Raw genomic sequence first — 13,553 nt, forward strand, 5'->3', positions numbered from 1 at the left:
TAGACATTCGTATAATATTTCACAAAAAGTTAGATTTTATTTCCATAATTTACACTTTCAAAATAACAAAAATTTAAAAAAGTGGCGTCTGCAAAAGTTTGGGCAAAGTTAATACCTTGTACCCCCCTTTGGCAAGTATCACAGCTTGGAAACGCTCCAGCCAAGAGTCTTTCAGTTCTTGTTTGAGGTATCTTCGTCCATTCTTCCTTCCAAAGTCTTCCAGTTCTTTGAGGTTTCTGGGCTGTCTGTTGCGCACTGCTCTTTTAAGGTCTATCCATAGATTTCAATTATGTTGAAGTCAGGAGATTGTGAAGGCCATGGCAAAACCTTCAGTTTACGCCTCTTGATGTAATCCACTGTGGATTTGAGGTGTGTTTAGGATCATTATCCATTTGTGGAAGCCATCCTCTCTTTACCTTCAGCTTTTTCACAAATCATCAAGTTCAAGCATCAAGTTAGCATCCAAAATTTGCTGAAATTTTATTGAATCCGTTTTTTCCTTCTACTCGTGAAATGTTTCCTGTGCCGCTGGCTGCAATACAACCCCAAAGCATGATTGATTCTCCCCCCCCCCCCCCCCCCCCCGCGCCCCATGCTTAACAGTTGGACAGGGTTCTTTCATTAATTCTGTGCCCTTTCTTTCAAACGTACTGTACCTTTGCTGAATCCGGTCAAAAGTTCTATTTTAACCTCATTGGTCCACAGAACTTGTTTCACAATTCATCAGGCATGTCTATATGTTCATCTGCAAACTTAGAACGCTGATTTTTGTGGTGAGGACATAGAAGAGGTTTTCTTCTGGGAACTTTTCCATGAAGACCATATTTGTACAAGTATCTCTTTATAGTGGAATTGTTTACCACAACTCCAGTGTCTGCCAGGTCTTTCTGGATGGATCGTGGGTTTAGACTTGGTTTTCTCACAATCCCGCGAGCTGTTCTATCTGATATTTTTCTTGGTATTCCAGATCTCGCTTTGACTTCTACTGTTCCTGATGACTGCCATTTCTTAATTACATACCAAGCAGAGGCTATTGACATCTGAAAATGCTTTCCTATCTTCTTATAGCCTTCTCCTGCTTTGTGACTATTTTCAGTTTCAGTTTTCTAGACAACTGCTTAGAAGAAGCCATGGTGCTGATTGTTGGGGCGAGGTCAGATGAGTCTGGGCATTTAAAACCTTAAGATGGACATCACCTGGTCTTTCCAGACGTTGATTGAGAACAATCCATGACCCTGTCAGGTCTCAGCTTTCCAAAGGGGGCGGTGCATGCTAGAAACTCTGCAGTGTGCCCAAACTTTTGCAGACGCCATTTTTTTATTTTCTGTTATTTTGAAAGTGTAAATGATGGAAATAAGATCTAACTATTTGTGACATATTATAAGAATGTCTTATCTGTCATTTGATGCCTTTTGGAAATTTTCCTATCTTTTTCTTGGCTTCTTTATGCACATTACTACAAATTTTTACCTGGGGTTCCCAAACTTTCGAGCCCCACTGTATAAATATTAGTACCAGACAAATTTGTTATGGTTTACTATACTGTGACTTTTTTGACATTTTTATGACACATACTATAACTTATTTGACATTTTTATTATGACATTTTAATGACTATTATAGTATGACTTTTGGATTACAGAACTTTGACTTTTTAAGACATGTTTATGACATACTATTCTGTGATTTACTTTATTTAATTGTATCAAAAATGCCTTACACTTGAAATAAAGACATACTATACTGTGACTTATTTATATTTTTGACATACTATACTATGACTTTTTATGAAATTTTATGACCTACAATACTTTGACTTTTTAAAATGTTTATGGCTTACTAGAGAAATTAATAGCATACAATACTATGACTTTTTTTGTTAAATTCATGACGTACTATGACTTATATATATATGTATATATGTGTGTGTTTTTTTTGGTGACTTTTATGAAATTTTATGACACACTATACTATATATTTTTTGATATTTTGTGACATACTGTATAACCATATTGATTTTTTTTCAACATACTATACTATGACATTTTATATTTTTTTGACATACTATACTGTAACCTTTTATCACTTTTTTTAAAACGTACTATACTGTAATTATACACAGTATATATTTCTTTTTTTTTTTTTACATATACTATGCTATCACTGTTTCAACATAAATACTTTAGTGGCGCATTGGCTTAATGGTTAACACTGCAACCAACATGCAGTCGCTGCAGATAAGATCTTAGGTTTGATACAAAGTCAAGTTTTTCAACATACTATACTATGACTTTTTTGACTTAATTATTTTTTTACATACAATACTGTAATTTATTTTATCCTTTTCTTTTAACACACTATAACTTTTTTTGTCATGCTATACTATAACTTTTTTTGACTTTTTTAAAGATTATACAATGACTTTTTTAACATACTATACTATGACGTTTTTTAGTAAAACTATACTATAATGGCTAAGATCCTATGCTTAGTTATTTTTTGGCTCACTGGTTAGCATAGCTACAACAAGCAACCAGCAATTAGACTCTGCAGACTCTCCCAGGTTCAATTCCCAGTCTGGCCTGGCCTTTTTCATGTTTTCTTCAACATACAATACTTTTACTTTTTTATGACTTTTTTCAACGTACTATACTATAACTTTTGTTCACTTTTTTTGACATAGTATACTATGACCTTTTTTAATATCCTTTTTCAACGTACTATACTGTAACTTTTTTTATGGCTTTTTACAGCATACTATGCTTTCACTGTTTCCACACATATGTGGTGCACACTGTCTGAATGGTTAACACTGCTGCCAACAAGTGGTCACAGGAGACTGACCCAGGTTGATTCCCATTCAGGGATATTCCTTTTCATGTTTTTTTTCACCAACGATACAATGATACAATGACCTTTTTTCAACATACTATGCTATGACTTGTAACATACTATACTGTAACCTTTTTATGTATTTTTTTCTCGAAATATATTAGGCTATCACTGTTTGTACATCAATACTTTAGCAGCACATTGGCCTAAACACTACAGCAGTTCCTACAGACTCATTCTCAGGTTTGATACCCAGTCAAGTTTTTTGACATACTATATTATTACTTTTTTATCCCTTTTATAAAACGTACTATACTGTAACTTTTTTAAGGCTATATTTTTTTGATATATACAGCACTATGCTATCATTGTTTCAACTTAAATACCTTTGTATCACACTGGCCTAATGGTTAACACTGCTACCCAAAAGCAACCAGCAAGTACTTCCTGGAGACTGTGTCCCAGGTTAAATTCCCAGTCCGTCGGTTCCTTTTCATGACGTTTTTTTTTTGCCAACAATACTCTGACTTTGTTATGACTTTTTAAGATATACTATGACTTTTCGATCACTTTTTTCAACATACTATTCCATCACTTTTTTATCACTTTTGTCGATGGTGTGGATATGATTTTAATTTCACTTTTTTGACATACTATACTTGACACACTATGATGTTTTGATCACTTGTTTTCGACATACTATGCTATGACTTTTTGATCACTTTTTAACATACTATACTATGACTTTTTATATAAAACTTTTCAACATACTATACTTGGACTTTGATTTCACTTATTTCGTCATACTATACAAAAACTTTTTATCAACTTTTTTGACTTTAATTTCACATTTTTGACATACCATACTATAAGTTTGATTTCACTTTTTTTGAAATGCTATGACATTTTTCGACATACTATGAAATTTGTCGATATTCTATACTATGACTTTTTGATCACTTTTTTCAACATACAATAGACTTTTTTCAATATACTAAACTAACTTTTTGATCCCTTTTTTTGACATACTATGACTTTTTCAACATACTATACTATTGACTTTTTTATATACTATACTATGACATTTTTTGACATACTATAATATGACTTTAATTTTTTTCAACATACTAAACTATGACTTTTTGATCCCTTTTTTTGACATACTATACTATGACTTTTTCAACATACTATACTATTGACTTTTTTTGATGTACGATACTATGACATTTTTCGACATACTATAATATGACTGGATAAGCGGATGAAGATGGATGGATATAATATGACTTTAATTTGAATTTTAATGAATTAATTTTAACATACTATACTTTGACTATTTGATCAACTTTTTTAACATACTACTGTGACTTTTTGATCAACTTTTTCAACATACTATACTATGACTTTAATTTCACTTTTTTTGACATACCATACCATGACTTTTTCGATGTACTATACTATGAAATGTTTCGACATACGACTTTAATTTTTTTTAACATACTATAATATGACTTTTTGATGAACTTTTTCAACATACTACACTATGACTTTTTGATCAACTTTTTCAACATACCACTGTGACTTTTTGATCAATTTTTTTTGACATACTATACCATGATTTTTTGGGCGTACTATACTATGAAATTTTGATCAATTTTTTCAACATACTATAAACTTTTTCCGACATACTAGGAAATTTGTTGATATACTATGCTATGCTATACTATGCTATTATGACTTTTTGATCACTTTTTTCCAAAACACTGTAGACTTTTTTCAACATAATATACTGACTTTTTTCAACTTTTTCGACATGCTACTATGACTTTAAAATCATTTTTTTGACATACTATGAATTTTGTTCAACATACTACACTATGACTTTTTTTAATCACTTTTGTCAACTATGATTTTTATTTCACTTTTTTGACACACCACACTATGACTTTTTGATCATTTATTTTGACACACTATAGAATTACTTTTTTGACATACTCAACTGACTTCTTTTTATAAACTTTCAACATACCAGACTATGACTTTAATTTCACTTTATTCAACTTACTATGACTTTTTTATCAACTTTTTAACTTTAATTTCAAATGTTTTGACATACCATACTAAATGACTTCAATTGCACTTTTTTTCGACATACAATGACTTTTTTTATCAACTTTTTCAACATACCATACCATGACTTTGATTTCACTTTTTTCGACATACTGTACTATGAAATTTGTTGACATACTATACAATGACTTTTTCAACAAACTATACTATTGACATTATTTGACGTACTATACTATGAATTTTTTGACATACTATACTATGACTTTAATTAAATTTTTTTCGACAGACTATACTATGACTTTTTGATCAACTTTTTCAACATACTATGACTTTTTGATCACTTTTTTCGACATACTATACTATTGACTTTAATTTTTTTCGACATACTTTACTATGACTTTTTGATGCCTTTTTTTGACATACTATGACATTTTCAACATACTATATACTATTGACTTTTTTGACGTACTATACTATGAAATTTTTCGATGTACAATACTATGACTTTAATTTTTTCCGACATACTACTGTGACTTTTTTATCAACTTTTTCGACATACTATACTATGACTTTTTCAACATACTATACTATTGACTTTTTTTGATGTACTATACTATGAAATTTGTTGACATACTATGCTATGACTTTTTTATCACTTTTTAACATACTATACTATTGACTTTAGTTTTTCCGACATACTATACTGTAACTTCTTTTGATTGATTGATTGATTGATATCTTTATTTCGAACATGCAAGAGAAAAGGATAAAAATAATAATAAAAAGAATAATAAAACAAAAAATTAGAGAGAAACATAAAAAACAGTATCCTTCTTAACATCCCTCTATTACATGTGCGAAAAGGAGTAGGAAGAAGTAAAACTTATGTACTCCCCCCTTAATTCTTGCATTGCTTTACAATATTATATATGTTGCTATATATATATATATATATATATATATATATATATATATAATATTATATATATATATATATACACACACACTACCTACACAGATACATACCACATATGTACATTACACACACATATACACATACATATATATACATACATACATATACACATACATATACAAACACAATATACATATACACAACACACACACATACATAAATATACATATATATATACATACACATTATACATACATATACACACATATATATATATATATATTATATAATACACACACAACACACATATACATACTATACACACACACACATACCCTCATATATATTATATTAAATAAATAACAAACAAACACAAACAAACTTTCTACAGTGCTTCTTTATACTTTCTAAAACTAATTTCTTTGTACATTTTTTTGAAAAGGTATGTTTGGGCATTGCTTTAGGTTCTCATTTAGTTTGTTCCACATTAACTCCGCACATGATAAACATAATCTTTTCCTTGATGTTCTACATCTATTAATCTTAAAATTTCCTCTTCCCCTTAAATCGTACCCTCCCTCCCTTTCTTGATCAACTTTTTCAACATACTATACTATTGACTTTTTTTTATGTACTATATTATGACATTTTTTGACATACTATAATATGACTTTATTAATTTTCAACATACTATACTATGACTTTTTGATCAACGTATTCGACATACTACTGTGACTTTTTTCGACATACTATACTATGACTGTAATTTCAATTTTTTTTACATTCCATACCATGACTTTTTTTGACATATTATACTATGGCTTTTTTTAACATTTATTTTGACATACTATAGTATGACTTTTTTCGACATACTAAACTGACTTTTTTTATAACGTTTGGCATACCAGACTATGACTTTTAATTTCACTTTTCTTTTTTTTTTTTTGATCACTTTTTTCGACATACTATACTTTTTTTTGACATAATATACCACCTTTTTATATAAACGTTTTTGACATACCATACTATAACTTTAATTTTACTTTTTTCAACATACTAAACTATGAATTCTTTTTATAAACTTTTGACTGACTTTAATTTCACTAAATTCAACATAGGATTTAATTTCAAATTTTTTGACATACCATACTATATGACTTTAATTTCACTTTTATTGACATACCATACTATGATTTTATAAACTACCATGACTTTGATTTCACTTTTTTTTTTTTACATACTGTACTGAAATTTGTTGACATATGACTTTTTATCACTTTTTTTTGAACATACTATAACTTTTTGATCACTTTTTTCCAAATGCTATTACTTTTCAAAATACTACACAATGAAATTTGACATACTATACTATGACTTTTTCAACATACTATACTAAGATTTGATTTTTTTTACATACTATACTATGACTTTTTTTAATCAAGTTTTTCTACATACTGTACTTTGGCTTTGATTTCACTTATTTCGACATACCATACTATGACTTTTTTGAGATACTATACTAAGACTTTTTTTGTGTAACTTTTTCAACATATTACACTGACTTAATTTTTTGACATACTATACTATGACTTTTTTCATTACATTTTTTGATATGGTATACAATGACTTTTATATGAAATTTTGATACAACACTGACACTTTCACTGACAATCAAATCATAGCCACGTCATAAAAAAAACCCTGCGATATCGGCCATTTAAAATCAACAAGACTATAATTTAAAAGTTTTGTGTTGCAGAAAACTTAAACTAGTAACTGAGACCATAAAACTCATGAAAATTTTTACTGAGAGAGAAGTGGGTCACTTTCTCATAGACTTTTACAGAAACGGACCTCCTTTTGCCACTGCATGTGTCGTCCCCCTGCTGGAATTCAGATAAAAAAGGCACTTCCCCATTTGCAGAACTAGATGGTTTGTCCATTAATATTTACACTCAATCGGTATGACGCCGTAGCCAAGTAGAATAATTTATGGGCTTTTAATGTTGTTTTTTTTGTTCTTCAGGCTCCAGACCAGTCCATCCTACTGTGAGCAGATCCACAGCCGAGTCCAGAGAATTCTGCAGACACACAAAACCACCTGGGACCACCAAATGACCTTCGACCTTTCACTTCCTGATCTGTCCACAAGGAGACCAACAAGTTACAATACAAAGACTATTCACGGTTAAAACAATCCCTCTCATAATGCATACTTTAGATTTAAAGGATGGGATGCACACTAACACACCTTAATCTGAAAATTTTACACACGTTTTCCTGATTAGATTTTAAAAACTTACAAAAACAATATTGCAAGCCACGTTTTGATGTGATGAGTTTAATTTACGAGAACCTTTACAAACATTGGTACCAGTCATCGCAAGAAAATATTTTAATGTTCATTTTGCATGTATGAAATACTATGATTACTGTGCAGCAAAATGTTTATATGATACAGGTCCATTTGATTAAAAAAAAGTTTGTTTTAATTGGAAATATTTACTATTTAATAGCATTCAATGGCAACCCACTTCCTGCAGTTATTACATAATACTAGGAAAAGCCATTTAGAGTGTTCATCACATCAAGATTCATTTCTTATGGAATTTATTCTTCTTCTTGTTCCTCTTGCCGGCTCCATGTGCTGCTTTCTCTGTCACAATGTGCTGGTACTTCTTTTTGTTGTTCCTGGTAAGACAAGCGGAAAGAAATGGCAATATACTGTCAAGCAAATGCCTAACAAAGTGCCCACACATTACATGCAGGATTGGCATTGAGGCTGTGGTGTTGCAATGTATTCCGTGACCCATTAGGTTCTGTAACCTGATGAGAATTCACTTTTATCATGGTTACATACTGTATTGTGATAGCAGTTATAAATATTGTGATGTAATAGATCTGAAATATGGTGCCCAGTATTGATTCGTCTGTACATCACTAACACCTCACCTGTCAATATTTGGTCAAACCATCAGTCTATGATAATAATAAAGCATTGAGTAAACGTGTTTTGTTTTCATTTTCATACAACTTACTGTCTGAACTCAGCGTCAGATAGCAGCTCCTCCACCATGGTTCTCTTCCTGCTCTTCTTGGGAACACGGGAATGATAGAAGTCGATTGCGCTGTCCACCACCGTACCAACCTGTATCACATGCACATAAGTTACTCAGTTTGATGTTGATACAAACATAATTCCAAAATATTGTAGACTACATTAGGAGATTGATACACCAAAATATAGTTATCTTAACTACAAACTTGTAGGGAACTGTACAATTTAGCAAGTTAAAGAGTCATGGCTATTATTCTTAAGAAAACAAGTTTAAGCACTGCATTGTTATTGCAGGAGTTAGAGGGGCAGGTGACTCTTGTTTTCTACTGACCTGAAAATATTTGGGAAAGCCATCCCTGTCGTTCTTTTTGTAGAACCTCTTAGGATCCATGGAGCCTCTCATCTTCAGGACTTTGAGGTCTCCTTTCAGCTCCTGAGTGATCTCGGGGGCTTTCATATTAAACCAACCATCTCCTGTTGATTTCTCCCTCTCCGTCTGGGAAAAAGTTATTTCAATTATTTAACAAGCATTGTAGAAGCTTTTGAAGCACATAACCATATCTTCTTTATGATGACTACATGTTAATGTTTTCGTTATTTGGGGAGGACGTGTCATAACTGACTCCACAAATGATTCATGATCCAAGTGATAAAACTTTAGCACAGATAATCTATAGACCAATGCATAACTTTTTAAAACTTACTCTGCGTTTCAGCTTTTGGGCTTGTTTGGATTCACAGTACGGAGGCACTGCATCCTTCTTTTCAAAGTCTGGTCCCATCACACTTTTCTTCATCACCTGTGGACAACAACAAACACTGCAACACTGCAAAGCACCAAACTCTATCAACACCCCACTGCTGAGAGATAAAAGGCCAATGTCACGGAGAACTGGAGAGAGACCATGAATAACACCATCTCAGGTGTTATTGGATTTACTCGTCCTTGCATAACTATAAAGTTCATTATTCATTCTGCACCACAGATCACCTTCAAAAGGGAAAAAAAAAATCAATCACTTATTCACCTCATCTTGGATCTTCTTTTCCTTTAGTTTTTGCAGCGAACTGGAGACAGGTTTTGATTTGCTGCCATCAAAATTGATGTATAAACCCCCGAGCTCCTTCACTCTGATGCCAGGGTCAATACGGCTGGACAACTCTTTCCTGAAACAAATTGGCACAGAGAAAATTCCTCATTTCTGCAGTTATAATATATAATTAATGAGTGTGGCTGTACCATCTACGTGCTCAGTTAACAGCTGGTAATGTTCTATAGTTTCTATCATAGAAAATCCCAAGAAATTACCAAAACCAGACACAGAAAGAATATTAAAGAGACACACTGACACATTGTTGGTTGTGGTCATTTGAAAAATGAAAAAGAAAAAAATAGAACATCAGCACTGCCCTGATCCATTTTGCTGTAGAATCAGCTTTATTACAGACGTTGACTTACTTCTGCTTCCAAGGCCACTCCTTCCGCTGGTGGAAGAGTTCAACAGAGGTGGAAAGAGTGGAAGACTAGAATATTGTACTCTATTAAAAGTAGTTACTTTAAAGAAATGTTACTCAAGTAACAGTATTTATGTACAAATGTAGTTAAATAAAAAGTAGGCCATTTCATTGTTCCCTCTTCCTACCCGACGGCTGACCCTCTGCTGGTGAATGAAAATATTAAAAACAAATCTCTTTGGGATTGTCACATGTATCGAGCTGTGCCCTCCTGCAGCTTCTTCTCTGCTGCAGCTTGTAAACGTTGAGACTTTAAACGTAGCAAAGTACGATACTTGTGATACAAAGTATTTCAGTAAAAGTAAGATTACCACGGTTTAAAAAATGAATACACAATAAAATATGCTTATTGTCTTTCTCAAGACTCAAGACCGATGCCACTCTCTCTAATCCGTCTTTTAAATATGAAGCTGGAGCCAGGAGACTGTTCGTTTAGCACAGCATGGATACAGGACATAGGGGAAGAACAGCATCTCTAATGCTCAACAATTAAAACATTGGACAGAGCCATGCTGTCGGTTTCCCTATTTCAAGTGTTTTTTTGCTTAAGCTTAGCTAATCGGCTGCAGCTTCCTATTTAGCATCCAGGCACACAAGTGGAATCAATCTACTCGCAGCAGGAAAGCAAATAAGTGTATTTCCTGAAATGTCCAACTATTCTTTGAAAGGGATTTGTTGACAGTAAATTATAATGTACCAATCTGAGGCTGCCATCTATCGCACACTTACAACTGAGGATTTCTACAAGAGAAGAGGATTTCTGCATCTTCATCATCATCATCCTCCCCATCCTCATCCACAAACTCCTCATCTTGCTCCTCCTGCTCAACTCTCTCTTCCCTTTGGGCTTTCTCCTCCTCTGTTGGCTTTTCCTTGTAGTACTGGTCATCGGCCTCCTGTCCTGGCCGCGTGTCAATCATAAACAGTCCATCAACTGATGCAGCAGCTGCCGCTTCACACTTCTGGGTAAGGCCTGCTCTCTCCTCTGCCCGGTAACCCAAATCCTCCTCTTCTTCAACATCTTCATCCTCGCTGCTCTCCAGCAGGGTGAGTTTTTTTGCATTCTCCACAATGACGTCTTGAGGTTGCTGTTCTGGGTCAGAATCCACTGTGACATTGTGCTGCTGGCTGGATGCCACTTGAATGGACTTAACTCGGACCTCACTGGAGTCCGCCACCTGCTGAGCGTCTTCCATTTTCTCCTGCTCACTGGGCCCGCTTTCCACAACAGCATCCTCATCCACAGCCTCAGCTCCCTGTGATGAGTGGGTGTCCACATATGCTACTTCCATAGCTTCATCCTTCTCTTCAGTCTTCTGTGGGATTTCAGAAGCGCTCTCACATACTGTTTCTGTAACTGATTGGCCAGGCTTTAACGCTTCTGATGGTGCAATTACTTCCTGTATCATTTCCATCTCTGAGATGTTCCTGTCCTTGTTCTTAGCACACATCTCCTCCTGCTGGCGTCTGAAGGTAACTGCAGGTTTACTAACGGCTTCCTCAGCACAGCCAGGACTGTCTGATACCAGGGGAGACACATGGGTGGAGTTTTCCTCTGAAGTAATTACTTCCTTTTCCATGCTCCTTGTATGTGCTTTATTTGATGTGAGAGCAGTACTATTCAAACCTTCTTTCTCTTTTTCTTCCAATGTTTGGTTCACATCTTCCTCTAACAGTGTGGAATCTGCATCCTCAAAGATCACTGTACTTTCTAGTCTAGAATCATTTAAAGAAGTGTCCTCCTCAGCTGGCTCTGTAGCTTTTTCAAGAACAATACTACAGGCCTTGACTGAGCTCCTGGTCGTCCAAGCACCTCGACTGCTGCTCCCCGAGCCTGTGCGGCTGCTGCAGGGAGTCCCTCCGCTCTGTGTGGAGCAGGCGCTGCCCATCGGAGACTGCACGTCGGTCGGTACTGAGTCGGAGTCTATGGCTTTGGGACTGGGGGATTGGGTCTTTCCCCGTCTACGAGTCACGTAGCTGTGACTGTAAGTGGACCCGGACTCATGGCCTTCAGACTCACAAGACTGGGGCTCACTGACATCTGCAGAAGCTGCTGCCTTCCCTGGAGCTGCACGGCTCCTTCGAGCTCTGGGGGCAGGGGACTGAGAGCTTTCTGAGCCTTCGCCAAGGTAGATGGGAATGGGACATGTTTGCCTTTTGGATCTCGTAGCTCTGCGTGTGGTGGACTTAGAAACTTCAGCTCCTGCGATGCTGTCAGCATCTGAGAACTCTGAATCCTCAGTTTGTTGTTTGGCAGATGATCTGGTGCGAGTAGTTCTTCTTTGACTTCTGGTGACCCTCTGGGAATCAGACACTACAGAGCTGCAGGACTCGGTCTCCAGTCCCAAGTCGAGCTTGACGTCCCTCTCCTCAACATGAGATGGGTCAAGGCTTTTAGGAATTGCCTTCCTCCTTGTGCTCCGGCGGCTACTTTGGCTAGCTTTTGATGCAGATACTGCAGAACAGCATGACTCCACCTCAGATATGTCCTCATCTTCCTGACTTACTGTGCAGGGCTGACCCCTTCTCCCACGGGTGCGTGTCATTGGTAGTTTGATCTCGACCACAGAGGTGCATGACTCCACATCTGACACGTCCGCTTCGTGGGTGGAGCCCACAGGTGTGCATGGCAGCTCTGGACTGTGGAGTCGGGAAGCTCTGGTGCATCTTTTCAGTGCAGAGGCCGGTGGAGATGCCTGGGGTCCTCCCTCGCTTTTTTCAAGCTGGCTGCTGGTCTCCACCTGGGCATGCTGGGTAGGGCTCTCTGCTTGTTTAGCATTACTCCTGGTTCTTCGACCAGTGGAAGGAGTGGCCTGTGTGGCAAAAATAAGACAGTTATTAGTACAGCTGGTTCTACAGCAAGCCTTGATTCAAACTGAGTAAAGCCACTGTTCATAGTAACAAAGTAAAATGGCAGCCAGTGCAAAGGTGTGACTCACTGGTGTGTTTAGTTCATGGACTTTAGTGAAGTTCAACGACACAGAGGAATAATATATATCGGTTTTGGCTATTAGAATAATTTCATTATCAAGAATAGACAGAGACCACTGAAGTTATATCAACGTTCAGTTTTACTTGTGAACACAAGGAGACAGTTTCCACACCAACGAATAGTATAGAAAATGTCTAATTGGAAGCTTTCTACCGCCACTTATTTCTACA

General features: G+C 35.4%; 2 protein-coding genes across 2 annotated transcripts in view; one reads left to right on the top strand and one right to left on the bottom strand.

The window, feature by feature from the left end:
- Positions 1–8,823, top strand: part of spata6 (spermatogenesis associated 6) — a 23,616-nt gene extending 14,793 nt beyond the window's left edge. Inside the window, 2 exon segments of the mRNA XM_032526877.1 lie at positions 7,845–7,921; positions 7,924–8,823. Coding sequence (XP_032382768.1) covers positions 7,845–7,921; positions 7,924–7,958 — 112 coding nt within the window. The 3' untranslated portion in view covers positions 7,959–8,823.
- The window catches only part of dnttip2 (deoxynucleotidyltransferase, terminal, interacting protein 2), a 6,453-nt gene continuing 1,046 nt past the window's right edge, over positions 8,147–13,553 (bottom strand). Inside the window, exons 2-7 of the mRNA XM_032526872.1 lie at positions 11,121–13,204; positions 9,905–10,043; positions 9,581–9,676; positions 9,208–9,372; positions 8,857–8,966; positions 8,147–8,509 (exon numbers count right to left, since the gene is read on the bottom strand). Coding sequence (XP_032382763.1) covers positions 8,413–8,509; positions 8,857–8,966; positions 9,208–9,372; positions 9,581–9,676; positions 9,905–10,043; positions 11,121–13,204 — 2,691 coding nt within the window. The 3' untranslated portion in view covers positions 8,147–8,412. The remainder of the gene's footprint in view (positions 8,510–8,856; positions 8,967–9,207; positions 9,373–9,580; positions 9,677–9,904; positions 10,044–11,120; positions 13,205–13,553) is intronic.

Source organism: Etheostoma spectabile, chromosome 9, assembly GCF_008692095.1.
Source record: "Etheostoma spectabile isolate EspeVRDwgs_2016 chromosome 9, UIUC_Espe_1.0, whole genome shotgun sequence".
Taxonomy (NCBI): domain Eukaryota; kingdom Metazoa; phylum Chordata; class Actinopteri; order Perciformes; family Percidae; genus Etheostoma; species Etheostoma spectabile.